At 50.6% G+C, this 21,659-nt stretch overlaps 1 protein-coding gene across 3 annotated transcripts in view; it reads right to left on the bottom strand.

Annotated features, from left to right (window-relative positions):
- Positions 1-829: 829 nt before the first annotated feature.
- AP3S2 (adaptor related protein complex 3 subunit sigma 2) overlaps positions 830-21,659 on the bottom strand; it is a 41,142-nt gene continuing 20,312 nt past the window's right edge. For 2 of the 3 annotated variants that reach the window (XM_059678076.1, XM_059678077.1), the window contains 2 exons: positions 3,875-3,982; positions 830-1,737 (listed from right to left, as the gene is read on the bottom strand). In XM_059678076.1, coding sequence (XP_059534059.1) covers positions 1,609-1,737; positions 3,875-3,982 — 237 coding nt within the window. In that variant the 3' untranslated portion in view covers positions 830-1,608. The remainder of the gene's footprint in view (positions 1,738-3,874; positions 3,983-21,659) is intronic. The other variant, XM_059678080.1, reaches the window with a different exon arrangement.

Raw genomic sequence — 21,659 nt, 5'->3', positions numbered from 1 at the left:
TCTGACGTCAGAGGGCTTCTGACTAACACAGCCCACCTCTGAGGTTACCAGAGAGGATCTGAAAGACGGGACCAATGGGCCACAGGAAGCACCATCCAAAGAGGGAAGAGGCCCTGGCCGGGGAGCTCAGTTGGTTACAGCATCATCCTAACACGCTAGGGTTGCGGTTTTGATCCCCAGTCAGGGCACATACAAGGATCAACCAATGAATGCATACATGGGTGGCAGGACAGCAAATCAATGTTCCCCTCTATCTCTTTCTCTTCTCTCTCCCGCTTCTGCAAACTCTGTCTCTTTCTCTCAAAAATCAATTTTAAAAAATTAGAAAAAACTGAAGAGGGAAGAGACGTGGTCTGGACATATGGCCCTGCTGGGCACCATCTCTCGGGGTGCTGTGACAGCATCAGGAGGCCTGAGGAACCAGTCTGGGTCCCCCGGCCAGTGGGCGCCATGATGGTGCGGTGAGCTCTGTAATCTCAAGGCAGCTCTACGCCGTCCCTGAGACCTGAGGCCCTGCAGGAGCACTGGCACGACTCCGAGGAGCCCTTTAAGCTCTAAATGAACCGAGGGAAGGGCTCTGAGCACATGTCCCCAAAGCCAGCTCTGCGAGAACGTCGCCTGCGGGAACAAGGTGTGCCCATACAGAGCTCAGGGAGGACCCTCGCACACGGGGCGGAAGACGCTGCAGCCACCAGTCTCAGCCAGCCGCTTCCCGTGCCCCCACCCCGGCCCCGGCCCAGGCTCTCATGCTCCAGCTGGTTCGGATGGCCGTGGGTTCCCCGTCCAGAGAAAGAAGACTCATCATTCATAACACAGCGACAGACCCGTCTGCTCCTCGTGAGGACATTGTATTTTAAACCCAGAAAGAGTCGTAACTCTGAGATGCTCCATATGCTGCCTTTAGCTTCTACAGACACAAAACCGCTCCCCTTTGACAGGGGACGCCTCTGGCTGGGCTGGAGAGGTGCCGTGTGGGGGCGCTCCCCCAGTGAGCAGGAATGTGGTGGGCACGCACCAGGCCCATGGTCTGGTCTGTGCGGGCAGAGCCGGGACGATGGCAGGGGCCATGTACTCTGGAGGAGGGTAACCAGAAAGCGTGGCCAGGAAAGGACTCTGGGCTGACAACCTAGCAGAGCCAGCAGGCCCTTGCCTGCCACTCACCACATCCCAGAGCTGAAGGGCAGCCCTTTGCCAGCCGTGGCACCGCACCGGCAAAAGCACATGCGACTGGACCAGACGCCTCGTGCTGCTAAGGAAGAAGACTCCAGTCGGACAAGGTCCTAGTGGGGGTCCTGGGAAGCGGGTGGGCCTCTCAATACAACCCCAAACCCTGGGAACGGCTGCATGTGGGAGGGAGAGGGGGCGAGTGACTTGGACACACTGATCCCCCGAGTAGGGGAGCCAGGGCCCCCTCACATCTGCAGTGGCCACGTGCGTCAGAGACCGGCACGTGAGACTGGAGCACTCCACAGGGACACCGGGCTCCCCTCCCGCTCCCGGCAGCGCGTCAGGTCCGAGGCTTGTCTCCCGGGCGCGGGTGGGTTCTGTCGTGGGACTGGCTTGGCTCTGCTGGTCTCAAGGCCTCCAGTTCAGCCGAGCCTTCACCCCTCAGACGAACTGGGACAGGTTGGGGACTTTGATGTTGAGGTCACCGATGTTGATGTTCCGAGGGATCTCGGGCAGGTTCATGTTTTTTACAGCGGACACGGCCCGGGCGGGGGCTGCCGAGAGGCCGCCCTGGGGAGAAACGAGAGGTGGGAATGAGACAAACCCTCGGTGCCATGGACTTAATGCGCAGAAAACCCAGTGATGGAGGTCTCAACCATGTCTAGCCCGGTCCGGCCGGCGTGGCTCAGTGGTTGAGTGTTGACCCATGAACCAGGAGGTCACAGTTTGATTCCCGGTCAGGGCACATGCCCGGGTTGCGGGCTCGATCCCCAGTAGGGGGCATGCAGGAGGCAGCTGATCAATGATTCTCTCTCATCATTAATGGTTCTCTCTCTCTCCCTCTCCCTTCCTCTCTGAAATCAATATATCCTATCTAATAAAGAGGGAATATGCTAATTGACCCTCACACCATTGCAAAGATGATGGCACCCACAGCCAATAAGGAGGGAATATGCTACTTGACTGCCCTGCCCTCAAAGATGGTGGCGCCCACAGCCACAAGATGGCTGGCAGGGAGGGCAGCTGGGGGCAACCAGGCCAGCAGGGGAGCAGTTAGGCATCAATCAGGCTGGCAGGGAAGTGGTTAGGGGGTGATCAGGCTGGCAGGCAGAAGTGGTTAGGGGCAATCAGGTAGGTAGGCAGGCAAGCAGCTGGGAGTGAGCAGTCCCGGATTGTGAGAGGGACGTCCGACTGCCTGTGGGATCGGGCCTAAACCAGCAGTCAGACATCCCCTGAGGGGTCCCAGATTGGAGAGGGTGCAGGTTGGGCTGAGGGACATCCCCCCCCCAATCAGTGCATGAATTTCATGCACTGGACCTCTAGTGTGTGTGTGTATACATTTTTAAATGTCCAGCCTGAGCACACACAAGGCAAGCTTCGCCTCCCCCCGTCCTTGAAGCCAGCCAACAAAACAATCTTCAGCTGACCTGGCGCTATGGTAATAGGGGTCCAGACCCTGAGCTCCTGAAGGCTGTCACTTAGGTAGCTGTACAGCCCCAGCACCTCACATGCCTGGCCCGCGGTCGGTGCTCGATAAATGCTTGCGGAAATAATCCGAGATGGTTTAACTAAGTCACACTCAGTCGCGGGCACTTTTCAGGTTACAAAACAAAGCAAAACCCTTTCCTCAGGAGACTGAGGACTCTTATAAACAAGTGCAGTCACGGGGACATTTCTAAAAGGAAAACGAATGTCACCGCTTAGGGCACCTGCTTGCCAACTGAGAATGTGAGATGGAAAAGAACAGGCTTTCGCAACGTCACAGGCAGCCAGATAGGAGGAAGGACCAGCGGGAGGTCGGCGGACCCACACCCGCAGGGACTGGTCACAGACCCAAACAGTCAAGGCACCTACGGTCACCTTCACCCTCCAGGCTCTCGCCTGCTGCGCAGAGAGGAGGGGAGGAGACTGACAAAGACTCAAAACCATTTCCTCCTCATCGTCTGCCTTCTAGATCCTGAGTCCCATTTCACCCTCGGTTCCACTCTCGCCCCGCAAGTCTCCGTTTCTTCTGGTTCCCAGCCCGCTCGCCTCTGAGTCACTTACTATTCCTGGAACCGTCCCAGCCTGCATTTCTAGAACTACGGTTGCCACAATAGCTGTGGTCTGGAAAAGCTTCCTCAGCAGGACTGCCAGTCCTCACAGAAACAAGAATTCCTGGTTTCGCAAGATCAAATCTGTTACCCAAAGCAAGAAAGCTGCCTCCGACACGGGGGAGATTAAAGCGGTCATTTGCCCCGCGATTTCGCAGCGTGTGAAGGTGGGCCCCTGCCAGGCGGATGAAGGTGATGGAGGCCCAGTGGGGACAGGACAGACTTCCTGGGAGCATCTGCACCACGTCGGGGTGGACTGGGGCATGTTACTTTCAAACCCAGTTCAATCACTCCTGTAGCTTGTTATAAGGCTGTAACTGTAAATAAGGCTGTAACTGTAAATACTGGGAGATCAGACTCATCTGGCACACAAACTAGGAAACCACACTGCAATTGGAGAAGGGGTGCTGGGCCTTGAACGTGTGGCTTTGAGAGGAAGAATTACAAACCACAAACATAGGCCACAGCCCCCTGCAGCTGCTTGCCTTCCGGTGCTATCTGGCATTTCCATGCACATTTTTTGCCTCCTTCTTACCTGGCCTTCAAATCAATGAGCTTTCACGGACTCAAGGAAGAAAGGAGACACAAACGGGCCAGGACAGCTGTGCGCTCACCTCCGATTTCTCCAGCCTGTTCTGAGCTTCGATATGAGCCACGATTTCATTCATGTTTGTTTCCAACACCATCCCCCCCATCACCACCTCCTGTAGGATGTAGTGCACCTAGAGGGGGAGGAGAAATGAGAGGGGTCAGAGCACCCTGGGCAGTTAGCGTGGGAGCCTCGCGGGCGCTCTGCAGCGGCAGGGCCGTGGGACGGGACCCCGGCCCCCAACAGACATGAGGCCCCTGGGTCATCCACCTCTCAAGGGAGGCCACAGGGGCTTCCCTCGTGCGCACACGTCACACATGCATCTCCCAGGAGCAGGGGTAGAGGTGCCTGGCCACACTCAAGGCAGGAAGGCGGTGCTGAGAGCACGGGCTCTGAGGTGGGGCAGACCCTGGTTAAATTCCGCTCTGTTGTTAGCTTGTGAACTTGGGCACGCTAGCCTTTTTTCTTTGTTAAAATATATGTTATTGATTTCTACAGAGAGGGAGGGAGAGGGATAGAGAGTTAGAAACATCAATGTGAGAGAAACACTGATCAGCCCCAACATCGATACAGCCCGCAACCAAGATACATGCCCTTGATCGGAATCGAACCTGGGACCCTTCAGTCCACGGGCCGACACTCTAGCCCAGGGGTGGGCAAACTTTTCGAGGGCCACAATGGGTTCTTAAACTGGACTGGAGGGCCGGAACAAAAGCATGGATGGAGTGTTTGTGTGAAATAATATAAATTCAAAGTAAACATCATTACATAAAAGGGCACGGTCTTTTTTTTTTTTAGTTTTATTCATTTCAAACGGGCCAGATCCGGCCCGCGGGCCATAGTTTGCCCACAGCTGCTCTAGCCACTGAGCCAAACCGGTCAGGGCCACACTATCCTTTCAATGCTTCCGGGATGGTGGCAAAGACTGAACAGGATAACCTGGTGCCCACACACAGTGGACCCTAAATAGATAATGACGGCGTTCATTACATTATCATCGTTCATCGACATCCATCCATAGATGAGTGGATAAACAAAATGTGGCATATTCATACAATGGACTATAATTCAGCCTTAGAAAGGAAGAAAATTCTCACACCTGCTACAACATGGATGAACCTTAAAGACACGAAACTGAGTGAAATAAGCCGGACACCAAAGGACAAACAGGGTATGATTCCATTTCTATGAGGTACCTAGTGGTCAAAATCATGGAGGCAGAAGTATAATGTGGCTGCCAGGGGCTGGGGGAAGGAGGGCACGGGTGGTTGCTGTTTGATGGGCAGGGTTTCAGTTTTGCAGGATGAAAAGAGTTCTGAGATGGATGCACAAGACAGCGAATGCACCTAATACTGCTGAACTGCACTTGGAAACGAAGACGGTAAACTTCATGTTGGGTAAATTTCACAATGAAAAATAACAGGTCTCCACACCTATCCTCCTAGCATTAGTCCGTTTGTTTAGCGCACTGTCTTCACGGAGAAGCAGTACCAGCGGAACATCCACTACCTGCTGAGCACTGTATATGCGACTTATTTTATTTTTTTTTATTATTATTTTTTAATCTTCACCCGAGGTTATTTTTCCATTGATTTTTAGAAAGAGTGGAAGAGAGAGGGAAAGACAGAGAGAAACATCAATGTGAGAGAAACACATAAATTGGTTGCCTCCTGCAGGAGCCCAAACCAGGGCCCAGACCAGGGAGGAGCCTGCAACCAACGTACGTGCCCTTGACCAGAATCGAACCCGGGACCCTTTGGTCTGCAGGCCGACGCTCTATCCACTGAACCAAACCGGCTAGGGCAATATGCGGCTTATTTTAATATCACAACATCCACCCAAGACAGGTAATGCAATCTTCATTTCACAGATGAGAAAACGGACACATGGAACCTCCCAGTGTCACGTGTATTCGCAGCAGAACTGAGCGCTGAATCTAGGCGGCCTGGCTGCAGAGCTCACGGTCTACCCTTCCCACCACACTTCCTCGAAATCCCAAATGCCTTCCCTCTGCTCATCCCTCATCCACATGGAATCGCTTAAGACTTGCCTTTGCTGTGCCAAGGATCTTGTAGGAATTTTTCCGTGCTTTATCCCCAAGGCCCGAACTGTGCCCCGGGCAGAGCAGGCGCACTGAGTGACAGGCCTTTTACAAATCTGAGCAGCGTATTCCTGTGCTTAGAAGGCGGGTGGCAGTGTGGTGGGAGGCTTCATGGAGAAGGTATGAAAGGCCTAATACAGGACCAGCCATTGGCTAATCGACAACAGCAGTTAAGACTTCTGATTTGAACACTGCATCATGAACTCGTAACTTTTAAATGCTATTCAAAATGTATCAGTGCAAAGTGCAAAAAGGAGAAATAAATAAAAATGCAACCTCCATTTTCAACAACACTAGGAAGAAGTCCAGGCCCCCCAAACGCTGTCAAGAGCAGGGAGCTCAATGCAAGGGCATCTCTCCTTCAGAGCACGAAAGGGTGAAAGGATGCTATGGAGAGAGAACACAGGCTGGGAAGCTCAGAGAAACGGCACAAATCCACTTCCTGAAGGTAGGGGGCACACCCTCTGGGAGCAAACAGATTCCTTGTTTTTGGACGACAGAGCTTCCTTGGAGCTGGAGCTAAGGTGAAATGAGAATCCACACGTACAAGCTCTGTTTGCCTCCCAGAGCTGGTCTCTGCAGCTGCAGAAATGACAGGCGTGCACGGTGCCTGCCTGTCAGCTGGAGAGAACACAGGTAAGGGAACTCACCCAGAATCCCACACCGTGACAACTGCCGCGAGCCGGGAACACAGACTTGACACCTCCCCAACCAAGCATTCCGCAAACAGCCGGCCCCTGAAAACTCACCTACTTAAAGACGAGTTATAAAAAAGGACTTCTATAAAGACTCACAAGGACCAATGAGGAAAGAAACAGGAAAGCAAAGAGGCAGGCTCACACTACACCTTGGGAAAACACTGCCGCGGGGCAGATAAAATTGTCATAAAATATTTTGCAAAATTCAAAAAAGAAAACTCTGAAGCAAGAGCTCAAAGCAGAGATGCAAGCAAGAGCTTATGGGATAAGCAGGGAGGTAAGAAGACGCCTACCAGCACAGCTCAGAAAAACGTGCAGAAATGAAGGTGGACGTGCAAGGAAAGACAGGGAGGAGAGCTGCTGCTAACACAGTAAGGAGCGAAAAAGGAGAGCAATGCAAAACAGCAAGTAAACTGAAACAAACAAGGAAAAAACAGTTGAAAGGAACAGAGAGAAAACAAGTTACAGAAGACAGCTAAGGAGACATGCCTGAAACTAAAATAGACAAATATATAGCGACTTGTTCATAAAGATTCCATAAACATACAGTGACTTGTTCATAAAGATTCCATAAAGATGGACCTGAGGGCGTAGCTGGGATACGAGAGGAGCTACATGCCAAAAGGACACCGTGGGTCCCAGAGAAAACTGGCCCTCCACAGGCAGCGCCAGACCTTGTGGGCAAGACAACTGGACTTCTGCAACCGGGAAAGAGAGATCAAATCACTTAGAGGGGCAGTAACTGCCCTGGCGGGGTGGCTCAGTCGGTTGGAGCATCATCCCACACTCCAAAAGGCTGTGGGTGCGAATCCCGGTCAGGACACACATAAGAGGCAACTGATAGATGTTTCTCTCTCACATCGATGTTTCTCTCTCTCTCTCTCTCTCTCTCTCTCTCTCTCTCTCTCAATCAATCAATCAATAAACATATCCCCGGTGAGGATAAAAAAAAAAAGGGGGCAAATCTTGAAAATTTCCACAGTAAAATTCTAGCAGAAAAAGGAGCAATACCTACAAAATGCCCAAGGAGAAAAAGTATGAGCAGAGCATTTTATACTGTGTTGATCATCAACCAAGAGTGATACAGCGGGAACCACTGCTCCCATGTGTCTTTCTAGAGCAGCCGTGGGCAAACTACGGCCGCGGGCCGGATCCGGCCCGTTTGAAATGAATAAAACAAAACAAAAAAAAAAAGACCATACCCTTTTATGTAATGATGTTTACTTTGAATTTATATTAGTTCACACAAACACTCCATCCATGCTTTTGTTCCGGCCCTTCGGTCCAGTTTAAGAACCCATTGTGGCCCTCGAGTCAAAAAGTTTGCCCACCCCTGGTCTAGGGGATCTGCAGGACACACTTCTGGCAGCTGAGGGGTGACTGGAAAATTGCCGGCAGAAGGACGGGTGGTGAGCAGTGAGTCCACATACTGGTAGGACTAAGACTAAAGGCGACGAGAGTGATGACAGAATGTCAGTGCTGTGCCCTGACAAGGCACCAACATTAGGAAGACACAGGGGAGAACAGGAGGGCAGTAGATAGAATAACAGTAACGATTCCCCATCCTCAATGGCTGAGAGCCGATGGATAGCACTTAAAACCAACAACTCATGTTATAAAGAAACGGGCATGCCCTAACCGGTTTGAATCAGTGGATGGAGCGTCGGCCTGCGGACTGAAGGGTCCCAGGTTCGATTCCGGTCAAGGGCATGTACCTTGGTTGCGGGCACATCCCCAATGTATGCAGGAGGCAGCTGATGGATGTTTCTCTCTCATCGATGTTTCTAACTCTCTATCCATCTCCCTTCCTCTCTGTAAAAAAATCAATAAAATACATTTAAAAAAAGAAAAAAAATAGAAATGGGCGTTATGACTTTTATTGTGACTTCCCTCACGTCCAAGCCCACAATCACTTGCTATGAACAGTATTTTCAGAGCCACCGAACTTTTGATTTAGGGCCAACAGGACCTTTTTGTCTTGACACGTTCTATGCTATTTTTCTTGCATAACGTTCACCCGTAATGCATCCCCTACAATTTTCAGTTTCCCTGAACAGGGAGAACGCAGAGTCCAGTGAAGCATTCAGTACAGAACCCTTGTAGGTTTTTTTAGGCCCCCACCTCTCATCTTTTAAAAAAAAATATTTTTATTGACTTCAGAGAGGAAGGGAGAGGGAGAGAGAGATGAAAACATCAATGATGAGAGAGAATCATGGATTAGCTGCCTCCTGCACGCCCCCTACTGGGGATCGAGCCCACAACCCTGGCATGTGCCCTTGACTGGAATTGAACCCAGGACCCTTCAGTCCGCAGGCTGACGCTCTGTCCACTGAGCCACACCAGCTCAGGCCCATCCCTCATCTTCAAGGTTCCTTGTCCAAACCTAATTCCACGTCATTGCCTTTTCCAGGGACCTGGCCTTGCCAGAGCGCTCACCTTTGTTTTCATGGGACAAATTCTCGTTTCTCACGCATGGCTTACCTGGCTATTACTGAGTGAATGACATGATTACAATACCAGTGTAAGTGGCATCAACAGGTCTGAACACGTCAGTCACACTGACCTTGGGTGGACACAGTCTCTCGTGGTGTAAATAAGCAAGGTCAAGACACTAGGGAACAGCTGCCCAGCGGCCTGTGTCCACCTGACAAGTCGGGGAGACCTCTTCCACTGAACGTGGGCATCGTTCTCTGAGTGGAGATCAAGGGAACTTGCGAAAGTCAGAGGTTGCCAAGCACAGGTGTGGGGAGAAGGCAGTCAGCCAGACAAATCACAAAGCCTGGTTCTGTCCAATGACAGCCGTGGACTGATGGAGCGACCTTGAGGTCAAGAGAAATGTGGGTAAACACCTCAGAGGGCCCCGAGAGTTAAAGGACCAACATGACAAAGGGAGGCAGGGGAAAGGGAAATCTGAAATCTGAGTCGTGAAGGTGGCAATAAAAACCCCACACGTAGCCCTAGCCCATTTGGCTCAGTGGATAGTGCTGGCCTGTGGACCAAAGGGTTCCAGGTTCGATTCTGGTCAAGGGCACATACCTTGGTTGCAGGCTCCTCCCTGGCCCCGGCCCTGATCAGGGCGTGTGCAGGAGGCAACCAATCGATGTTTCTCTCTGCCTTTCCCTCTCTCTTCCACTCTCCCTAAAATCAATGGAACAATATCCTTGGGTGAGGACTGAAAAACAACAACAGAACCACAGAAGTAGAAGAAACCAGAGAGGTCAAGGTCCTCGAGAGCCCTAACCCAGCCACACACAGCGGGCACTGAACAAATATGAACTGCCAATTAATAACAATTCACAACATTCTGCTATTTCAGCAGCCACCTAAAACAATGACACCAGCAAAACTCATTCCAAAGTGTTTGTTCAGAGAACAAGAGTACCACTGATTCCTTGGTTCTTGGCAAATGCACCAGCAATTTGATCCAGGAATAATCACAACCAGGAAGAGTTTCATCTGAACATAAAGATTACGATAACCCCAATAAACCACAGGTTATCTTGATGGAAGGGAAGGCAACAGAGAAAATACTTTTTTTTTTTTTTTTAAATCCTCACTGGAGGATATTTTTCCATTGATTTTTTAGAGAGAGGAAGAGAGAGGGAAATACAGAGAAATATCGATGTGAGAGACACACATCGATTGGCTGACTCCTGCATGCGCCCCAACCAGGGCCTGGGCTGGGGAGGAGCCTGCAACTGAGGTGCGTGCTCTTGATCGGAATCGAACCCGGGATCCTTCGGTCTGCAGGCTGACGCTATATCCACTGAGCCAAACGGGCCAGGGCCAGTGAAAATACTCTTGGTGATGAAGCTGAAATCTCAACAGGTAAAATGCTGGATGGAAACATGTTTTTTTACAAGACCAAAATACATAAATGTATGGCCACACATTAGTGACTGAGAGTTGCAGTTTATAATTGTGTCCCATTAAAAACTTTATCTTAAAACCCCTCAGAGCAATAAAAAAGTAGGGATGATTACCAGAGTCTACTCCTCTGAAGGCACTCTAACGCACTACCAAGCCTCTATTCCAGCCGTGGGCAAACTACGGCCCGCGCTGGATCCGGCCCATTTGAAATGAATAAAACTAAAAAAAAAAAAAAGACCGTACCCTTTTATGTAATGATGTTTACTTTGAATTTATACTAGTTCACACAAACACTCCATCCATGCTTTTGTTCCGGCCCTCCGGTCCAGTTTAAGAACCCATTGTGGCCCTCGAGTCAAAAAGTTTGCCCACCCCTGGGCGAGTCCCTCCTCCCCACACGCCCGGACATCTGTCCTCCCTCATGTTTCTTTTCCAGGAAGCTGTCCCATCGTCCTCACCCCCTCTCGCCCCTGGAGGTACTTGCTTCTATGATCAGATGCACTGGACATCCAGTTTGGCTCCACTCCTCTGTTCTGTCAATAGAAGGGAACTGCTTGGGCCCTCCCCCGCCTCTTCCCCTGGAGGCACTCTGAATGTCCTGACCGAGATGGAGACCTAGCCTAGCCGGTTTGTCTCAGTGGATAGATTTGGCCTGAGGACTGAAGGATCCCGGGTTCAATGTTGGTCAAGGGTTGTGGGCTTGATCCCCAGTAGAGGGTGTGCAGGAGGCAGCTGATCCATGATTCTCTCTCATCATTGATGTTTCTCTCTCTCTCCCCCTCTCCCTTCCTTTCTGAAATCAATAAAAAAAAAAAGTATATATACATATATATGTGTGTGTGTGTATATATATATGTGTGTGTGTGTGTGTGTATGTATATATATATATATATATATATATATATATATATATATATATATGTATATATATATATATTTTAAATGGAGAGCTAGGAGTTTGGGGCCGGGGCTCCACTGTATTAACAGAGGAAAGAGGGGAAATCCAGTGAGTGCCGAGGAGGCCACAGTGCCCAGGCCCAGCTCTGGGACTGTGCGGGGTGTGACTCTCCTGTTCTGAGGAGCCCGAATCAGAGGCTCTGTGCCAAGCAAGGCCCGGCCCGCAGCCACACTGTGAGCTGCACAGAAAGGGAACAGCCACACTGAGAGCCATCAGAGGAGTTACGTGGCCGTCTCACCTGCTGCGACCACCCGATGCAAAGAGAGCGCTTCTGCAAACTGGCGCGAGGGCCGGCAGCGCATCCGGCTCTGCCGCCATTGACAGTCCTCACCCTCCCAACCTCCTACCACTCGTCACAGGGATCCTGCTAAGCAGCTCTGCACCAATCGGAGACAGTCTTCCAGGACCTGAGGTGCTGAGCACCCAAGGTTTGGGCCGAGCAAACTCAAGAAAGGCCGAGGCCGAAACCGGTTTGGCTCAGTGGATAGAGCGTCGGCCTGGGGACTGAAAGGTCCCAGGTTCGATTCCGGTCAAGGGCATGTACCTGGGTTGCGGGCACATCCCCGGTGGGGGATGTGCAGGAGGCGGCTGGTCGATGTTTCTCTCTCATCGATGTTTCTGACTCTCTATCTCTCTCCCTTCCTCTCTGTAAAAAATCAATAAAATATATTTTAAAAAAAAGAAAGGCCGAGGACAGGCCGAGAGGATCGCCTCTTCTCAGTGACATCGCTGTGCCGTATGCATTGCCATCAGGTCCTCAGTTCGGGGCACTGCCCCTGGTCTGTCTCTTCTCCTCGACCTTGATTTTCTCTGCGGGCAGGTCCTGTACACATTCATCTCTGGGTCCCCAGTGCCGAGCCCTGTGCTTGGCAACAGCAGAACTTCGCAGACGCTGGCGCAACGGATGAAAGAGGCTCGTGTGGTTCAAAAGTCCTGATTTTGAGGAGACAGGCCTTCCGAGTGGGCCTGGCTCCCTATCACGCCCGAGTTTAATAAAAACCCTACTTGTGTGGCTGTTATTGCCACGTACACAACTCAGAAACGCGTGCTCCTGCCTGGGCCAGACTCCACCTCCACCGAGAAAGGGGGTCACGACGAGCCTGCTGGTTTCGTGTCAGGATGGACAGAGGAGAGACCAGTGTCACCCACCGCAGGGACAGAGGTGCTCCTTAGGGACACAGCGCGGGGACTGCTGGGGACGGGGAGGCAGTGTCGACAGCCCCACCCGCGGACAGAGGACTGCAGCATCTTCGACTACCACCCTTCATGTTTCGCACTGAAGTCAAAAAAACTCTGAGTCCAGAAAATAAACAAAACAAAACAAAAAAGATCCGAGTCTGGCTGTAGCCGGTTTGGCTCAGTGGATAGAGCGTCAGCCTTCGGACTGAGGGGTCCCAGGTTCGATTCCGGTCAAGGGCATGTACTTTGGTTGTGGGCACATCCCCAGTGGGAGGTGTGCAGGAGGCGGCTGATTGATGTTCCTCTCTCATCGATGTTTCTGGCTCTCTATCTCTCTCCCTTCCTCTCTGTAAAAAATCAATAAAATATATATTTTAAAAAATAAAAAATAAAAAAGATCCGAGTCCAATCCCAGGTCAACAGAGACCATCACCAGGAGTAAAATGATCTGGAGCCAGAAGACAACGAACATGACTCTCTTTTTTTTTAATTAAGTTGGATTTTTTTTTCACTTTTCCAATATTTCATTTTTTTTATTTTTTTATGTAATTAGATATTTTATTTATTTTATTATTATTATTACTTTTTTGCTTAAAGTATTACAAAGGGTACTACATATGTGTCCTTTTTTCCCCCCTGCCCTTGACAGTCCCCTAGCCTTTCCTATCCCCCAGTGCCTTACGTCCATTGGTTATGCTTATATGCACAATATTTTATCTTTTTTTTCCCCCCCCGAACATGACTTTTTTCCGCTAGTGAAAACAACTCCAAACCTTAAGCTGGTCATGTCCTAAAAGTTTATTTCTTTAATAAACTTCAGTATTAAACTTACAATGTATTTTTCTATAGATATAAGTAGGGTCCTCATGCTTACAGCTCACAAAAGCTGGCTCACGTCCACAATGCTACCTAGAACGTGGTACCACACGGCACCCTGCAGCTACAGGTAAGTGCCGTGAATAGCACAGTTTCTACAGTAAAATGCGGTCCTATACGGGAATGGCAGGAACCCATCTAGCGGAACGCCATGGGCAGAGGGCAGGTAAGATCTTGCGAGACACCAGGGGCACATTAACACACACCACAACCCAAGCTCGCTCACCCCCACAGAAGCCTCTAGACTAGATCAACATCTCCCGGGGTGTCTTTCATTGGGGGACAAAAGCCTGTTGTACCACAAACAAGGTTCACACTGCCGATGTGGACTCTCAGATCTTTCTTAAAACTGTTGTCACTGCACCCAAGACAATAAAACAAATCATTTAAGAGCGTAAGCACAGCGCTTGTACTGAAATGTGAGGATGCCGAGACTGCAAGACTCAAGTTTTAAAAAAGAAGTGGTAAACACTAATAACATATCTAGTCCAGCCCTCGTCGGTGTGGCTCAGTGGATAGAGCGTCAGCCTGTGGACCATAGGGTCCCGGGTTCGATTCCGGTCAAGGGCATGTACCTTGGTTGCAGGCTCCTCCCCGGCTGAGGCCCTGGTCGGGGCAAGTGCAGGAGGCAACCAATCGATATGTTTCTCTCACATCAGTATTTCTGTCTGTCTTTCCCTCTCTCTGAAAATCAATGGAAAAATATCCTTGGGTGAGAATATTAAATAAATAAATAAATAAATAAATATCTAGTCACCATGATAAAAAGCTAAGGTGGGTAAGGTTTCTCTACCCCTTAGTGACTTAATTCCTAGGAAAGGGCTCCCGAGCGCAAGGAGAGGGAAGTCCTGGTCAGCTGGGGCACGTATCACCTGTAGTCCCTGCAGAGGGTGCGCTGGTTTGCGAATAAGCCAAGGAAGAGGACAGGGGACACTTTAAGAGGACGGAGCAGTGACGGGGAAGAGGAAATTATTTGAGTCACCTTGGTCCAGAGTCAATCTCTAGTTCCCAAATGATCTATTCTCGAAAAAAAAATGAAAGAGGAAGAGGGAGTAAAAACACCCTCCAGAAACCTGTCACACCCGCCTTCTCTCTTACCCCCACTTTCGTTCCAAAGTCCAACGTTTTATCAGTGTTTTAAGTCACGCTACGGCCTGCCTGTCCCCACGGCTCACCCTTTATCTCACGGGTCCACAAATGAGCACGTGGTCATTCCAGTCGACCGCTGTGGGCTGAGCGTCTTCGCAGGTCCATCCGCCATGCACAAAACGGAGCACACAGAGCAGCGCCGGGCACCCCCGGGAGAGGACACGACGCGTCCAATCAAACATCCAGCCACCACTAAACGATCTGAAGGAAAACCTTCAAACGCGAACTACGCACTCCCATGACTTCGACCTCAGAATATTCTGACCGTGACTTAGCCTTTCCTTTGCCCCTCGTTGCTAACGGTGATCAACGAATTTACTCTATGCTCAGATGCCCTCGGGAACTCACACATGCAGGGCGGTCTGGTCCCAGCCAGCCCCGCTAAAGCAAAGAAAGCAACCTGCTTTGTAAAGATCCATAAATTACTTCTCTCTTGCTGGCTATCAGTGTCTCCTGCACCACTTGCATGCCCTGCCTTGGTCTTCAGGCTGGGCAGTTCCACCCTTTTCTCCAGATGTCTCCTCGCCATGAAATTCCGTAAGACGCCATCCCTCGCTCCTGATGTTCTTTCTTCTCTTTCAGTCACGTGATCATTCATTCTTTCAATGGACAAGTGAATCTAGTGGAACCTCATCTTACATAAGATCAAGCCCTAAAGCCACCAAGTAAGAGGAAAGTGGACACAGCCAAGAATCCCTTACATAAAAAAAAACCCCTTACATCACCTCTACAGCCCAACCCGCCATCTTCCCTCCACCAATGACGAGGATGACTTTGCCTTTCCAGCTGAGCACGAGACAAAGTGGTCTATTCCGGGACCACACAGATTGCATCCTCAAGCACTAAAATCACTCCAGGTACCGTGTCATGCTTATGACAGGCAAGTGACAGGCACGCGAGAGTAGAGGCAAAGAAGAGCCAATTCAAACCTGTCTCACTCCAGGCCCACGCTGAGTGAGCAGAATTGTGGGCAGAATCAGTCTGTATTTAGAACTTTTATTCTCTTTCTTTTTGCCGAATGGCTCGAGCGGACCCTGTGTTAGCTAAGTCAGTGCATGGGAGCCCACTGGACCCGCCAGACACAAGACCGTGTGTCAGGGTCAAGGCTCTCGCCCGTTTTCACCAAGAACATGTGACCTGTAGCCATGTCTACTGTCAGATATGCTTCCCACCCCGGGATGGTCAGGGCGTAAGAAGAAATGAGGACAGCCTGTGGACCTTGACCTCACAGGGCTTAGAATAACTACGGAACACAAAATAACTGTAATAAAAGGAAGACTGTGATAAGTGCCATGACCAAGGGCAAAAGCTATAAAAGTTCAGAGAAGGGCGGGGCTCAGACGAATGGTAAATGGAAGAAGGAATGACAAATCTCCCAGCAACTCATTAACTCTTCTGTGGGCCCTGGTAAGTAATTCTTCTCTGATAAAAGGATCACTCACTTCTGGGCTTTGCATAAATATAGCTGACTGCAACAAAGTGTGCTCGCTGCACAGTATTCCTTCCTTAAAAAATAAAACACAAATTCCCATTATGAGTCAGAGTTCTCTGTGAAGCCACTTCCCTGCCACTTACTAGGGTGTGGCTTTAAAGAAACAGGTGTCCCGGCTCTAAACCTCAGCTTCTTCATCTGTAAAATGGGGAGAACTAGAGTCCTTACGGATGCCTTTTCCAAAACTAATACATGATGTAGCCTCCAGGTGCCAGATACTTACGCAGTGAATGACTACAGCTGATGGAGTAGTTATAGTCAGTCTTCTTGACCAACCTCCTTCCCAACACAGGGACTGGTTCTTGGCTCCCGAGACAGACAGGCCCTTCACCTCGGTGCAGAGAGCTCACGCTGCTCCCAAGCCGCCTGGTCTACTGAGCAGCAGCAGGAACTGTCAGGGGTCTTTACTGAGCCGCCATGTGCATGGAGCCACGTCCATGCCCGGCCTGACCTGTGCCCCCTGGTAGCAAAGATAAGTCCCTGCCCACCACTCCGAGATTCTACACTCTGGGATTGTTTGTTGTTTCTTTAAATCCTCAGCCAAGGATATATTTTCCATTGATTATTAGAGTGGAAGGGAAGGAGGGGGGGCAGGGGAAAGAGAGAGGGAGGGAGGGAGGAAGGGAGGGAGGGAGGGAGAGAGAGAGAGAGAGAGAGAGAGAGAGAGAGAGAGAGAGAGAAATATCAATCATCAATTGGTTGATTGCCTCTCGCACGAGCCACTACCAGGGCTGGGGAACCTGTAACCGAGGTGTGTGCCCTTGACGGGGAATCAAACCCATGACCCTTCGGTCCTCCAGCTCTAACCACTAAGCAAAACGAGCCAGGGCATACACCCTGGAATTCTATCACTTTTCCTAATTTGCCCAAATGGCAGGCAGGCAGGTAAGTGAAGCACAATTCATTTGACCATCAAGAAAAATTTCCACCCGGCCAGCGGCAAGTGGTTGAGCGTCAACCTATGAACCAGGTCACGGTTTGATTCCCGGTCAGGGCACATGCTGGGGTTGTGGGCTTGATCCCCAGGGTGGGGCGTGCAGGAGGCAGCCGATCCATGATTCTCTCTCATCACTGATGTTCCTCTCCCTCGCTCCCTGTCTCTTCCTCTCTGAAATCAATAAAAACATATGTGTGTGTGTGTGTGTATGTGTGTGTAAATAAATAAATATATATCTACACTAATAAAAGAGAAAAATGGTAATTGGCGTATGACGCTACCCTTTTCATTGGCTAATCAGGGCTATATGCAAATTAACTGCCAACAAGATGGCGGTTAATTAGCATATGTAGGCACAATGCAGGGAGGCGAAAGGGAAAGCAGGAAGAAGCCCCCTGCCACTGACAGTGATCGGAAACCCAGGGGGGAGCTAAGAGCTGGGGGGCAGGGCAAAGGCGGCCCTGGGGCCACCTTTGCCCTGCCCCCCAGCCATGATCGGAGAATCAGGTGCCTTTGCCGCCCTGGCCAGTGATAGCAGGAAGTAGGGGTGGAGCCAGCGATGGGAGCTGGGCACGGTCGAAGCTGGCAGTCCCGGGAGCTAGGGGTCCCTTGCCTGGGCCTAAAGCGAAGCCCACGATCGCGGGGCCGCTGCAGCTGCGGGTCCCCGCCGCCCAAGCCGGACACCTCTGTCAGAGGCGTCAGGCCTGGGCAAGGGGCCGATCCTGCGATTGGAGGGTGATGGGGGTCAACGCCTGAGGGCTCCCAGTATGTGAGAGGGGGCAGGCTGGGCTGAGGGACACTCCCCCCACACACACACCCAGTGCACGATTTTCGTGCACCGGGCCCCTAGTATATATATAAAAGAAAAACTTCCAAGTGCCATAAACCTGTTTCTGAGATGATCTCCATCCCATGCTTCCTGTTCCTTCTGAAGCGCTGCTCCTGCAACGGCCTCGGCCCCACCCCGCCCTCGCTAGCCCTTTACGGGGAATCGAAACCTTACAAAGCTGTAACCTCCCTGCAGACAAGGTCTGAAACAGCTCAGTGTTGCTGCAGCACAAAGTGGAAGGGAGGGAACGGCAAGTGGTGAGTGAGAGAGAGAGGCAGGCGGGAAGGTCTGCAGGTGAAGGGGCCTTCGCCCCATCCTTCTGGCAGTGGCCCCATCTCTCTGTGTACATTCCCGGGAATTCGCCTGCACAACACACGTCCCTCAAACACTCGGCGTCATTCGGCACTCAGAGGCTTTAGAGGACGGCAGGCGGAGGCGTGAGGCATGTCCTCCTCCATCGGAACAGCTGCTGTAGGGGCACGGAGCCACAGAATAGCTCAGACAAGGGGGTGAGAGAGTCAAAAGCCCTTTAACTATGTCATCAAACAGGTGTAAGGATGGAGTGAAGGGAGAATTTGGAGAGAGAACGGCAGGAAAAAAGTAAAAATAAAGACAAAAAACACCATTTACTGAGCTAAGCATTACTAATTGCAATCCTCAAAATCACCTGAATAGTGGATGTTAATGTTTTTCATCACAGCTAAGACTCCACTGACTAGAAATCACACCACTGCTGTGTGTACTACCAAAAAAGAAAAAAATTGTCAATCAAACTATAAATGTCATGACTGTAAGACAAATCTTGATCTGTTAAAATTATAATTATTAGAAAAAAAGGGAAACTAAATTGATAAAATATGGTATCATCCCTATTTTACAATGGAAGAAACTGAGGCACAAAGAGGTCTTTAAGAGGGTTGCCTAAGTCACACGATTAGAACCCTGAAATTAGGGAGCATGTATAGATCATCGGCCTGAAAGTTAGGGACTAATTGGAGTATCTGGTTTTTAAATATGCACATCTGACATTACATCTGAAAAGTACTATGAAAATTAAAAAAATTAAAAACCACGCAGGATTTGGACAATCAACCAATCATATCTGAATGTCCTGTACTGTTCTGATAACCAACAAAGTATTGTTTTTTAGATATATCTTTATTGATTTCAGAGAGGAAGGGAGAGGGAGAGATAGAAACATCAATGATGAGAGAGAATCACCTATCGGTTGCCTCCTGCACGTCCCCTACAGGGGATCAAACCCACAACTTGGGCATGTGCCCTTGACCAGAATTGAACCCAGGACTCCTCAGTCCGAAGGCTGACCGTCTATCCACTGAGCCAAACCGGCCAGGGCCGAAGTATTACATATGGACACTATTCCAGGAGTTTACAATAAACTGGAAACAATTAGGACGAAAACCTTGAGCGCACGAGCAGGAAGATAAACTGGCTGGAGGATGACCACAAGGGAGATCAGAGACTTCACAGAACGTCAAATGTGAGCTGGGCCCTGAGGTCTGGAAAGCTGGATGGGGTCGGTGAAGGTCAGGGAGAGCCTGAGGGCCCCGAGGGCCTACAATCCAGAGATCCTTGGAGGCCAGAGGCAGGAATGCAGATGGAGAGGAAAATGGGAGCAATGTTTCCTGTGGGAGATTCGACCAGGTGAGAGGGGTGGGGGCAAGACTGGATCGAGCTGAAGAGCTGATAAGTTAGTTCCCTGGATTCGGGTTCAGTGAGTTTAAACGGAACAGAAAAGGGAGAGGTGGACCTGAAGCAGATACTGAAAGAAGAACCAATGCCATCTGGTGACCACTTGGGAGCAGAAGGAAAAGCAGGCGTCCCTGAGAGTTCATGCCTTGAAGACGGCTACCACTAAGAGAACTAGGAGAGGTAAGAAGAGGAGATACTGGGTGGGTGGGGGAGGCAGGAAAAGAGGTGGGTTCGGAGGGGAAACAGTGGCTCGGTGCACCCTGACCTGGAAGCACACGCCCCCTCTGGGTCAGTGAGGTACACAGGGGTCCCGCGCATCACTGCGGAGGAGTGCCCGGGGGTGCAGAGAGCAGCAGGGTCCGGGGACAGAGCGCGGGAGGTGCCCGCTGTGGGAAGAGGAGCAGCCCAGGGGTCAGGGCCCGTCAGTGGGAGCTCTCCCACTCCTTCCCTGAGGTTTCCACAACGAACATTAAACCTGATACTTACGGGGAAATTCTGGTGCGTGGATTCTGAGAATCTAAAGGGAAGCACTTGTGCAGTGATTGGGGTGGGGGTGTGTGTGGGGGAGACGACCTAGGAAATGCTCAGCCCCAGGCTGTGACAGGATGGCTGCCCTTAGTGCTACCAGCAGTTAAGCCACCGGAGAGGGGCCTGGGCACCCCTCTGCCATAAGCTGCTGTTTCGGGGTGCAGACCTGGCTGACTTCAGAAACTTCTCTAGAGAATGTTAACTCGAAGGTCATAGGCAGGTAAGGTCACCGAGACTCACAGATGATAGAGATATAAATGTAGTGTTTTCCCCAAGCTAACAGATCCATCTATCCCGAGGCCAACTGAGCCATTACCATCACTGCGCCCACACTCTGGGGCCCTCCGACTGGGGCTCTGGGAGTTAATGTAGTTCCTAGCCCAGGGTGAAGGGATAATGTGCACACAATATACCAATTCATCTGGCTTCTAGCTCAGACTTTGCCTCGAGCAGCAGAGCGTTTAAGCTGTTTACTGTGCCAGGCAATAAAGCTGAGAGAGAGGACTTCCTGTACTCCGCCACACCACACCTGCACATAGTGCATTTCTGAAAGGGAGTTCCCACGCGTACCAAGCCCCCCCCCCCCCCCAGGCAGGGACGGGTTTCTCACGTAACAAGATCAGATCCCCTTCCCCACCCCCCGTTCCTTCCCCCCTTTCTCGCTCCCACTCAGCCGTACTGGCTCAGGTCTCTGCACTGCCTCCATCTACCTGTTCTTCTCTGGGGAGCCACACTTCTCACTCTTCCTTCCTTCAGGTTGATGCTCAAATGCCATCTTCTCAGAGATGCCCTCCCTGGCCACCCCATATGAAATATTAAGCCGTAGCCCTAACTGGTTTGGCTCAGTGGATAGAGCATCGGCCTGCAGACTGAAGGGTCCCAGGTTCGATTCCAGTCAAGGATTAAGGAATTATGAAGCACATAGATTGAAAGTCTGAATTGCATCCTCAAGCACTAAAATCACTAAGAGCATAAGCACAGTGCTGGTCTGCGGGTACATCCCCAGTAGGGGGTGTGCAGGAGGCAGCTGATTGATGTTTCTCTCTCATTGATGTTTCTAGCTCTCTATCCCTCTCCGTCCCTCTCTGTAAAAAAACCAATAAAATATATATTAAAAAAAAATTATCAAGCCGTAGCTACCCACTCCTTGGCCTGCTTTATTTTCTCCCCTGCATTCATCACGACCTAGCATTTATTTTGTCTCCAACAGATAAGATTCATGAAGATAGGGTGTTTTATTATCTACTTCCCAGCACTGGGAATAGTGGATGGATAAATGAATTCAACAACGAGGAACTAGTATGTGCCAAGTATTGTGCTAACACCTGGAAAAGCTGTGGTGAACAAGACAGTCTGATCCTGGCCCTGGACAGCTGGCTCCGTTGGTTGGAGCATCAGGCCATGCACTGAAAGGTTACAGGTTCAATACCCGGTCAGGGCACATACCCTTGTGGGTCCAATCCCCGGTTGAGGCACATAT

Source organism: Myotis daubentonii, chromosome 21, assembly GCF_963259705.1.
Source record: "Myotis daubentonii chromosome 21, mMyoDau2.1, whole genome shotgun sequence".
NCBI classification, from domain to species: Eukaryota; Metazoa; Chordata; class Mammalia; order Chiroptera; family Vespertilionidae; genus Myotis; species Myotis daubentonii.
Note: the sequence above shows the minus strand (reverse complement) of the source record. Positions and strands in the feature narration are given on the sequence as shown.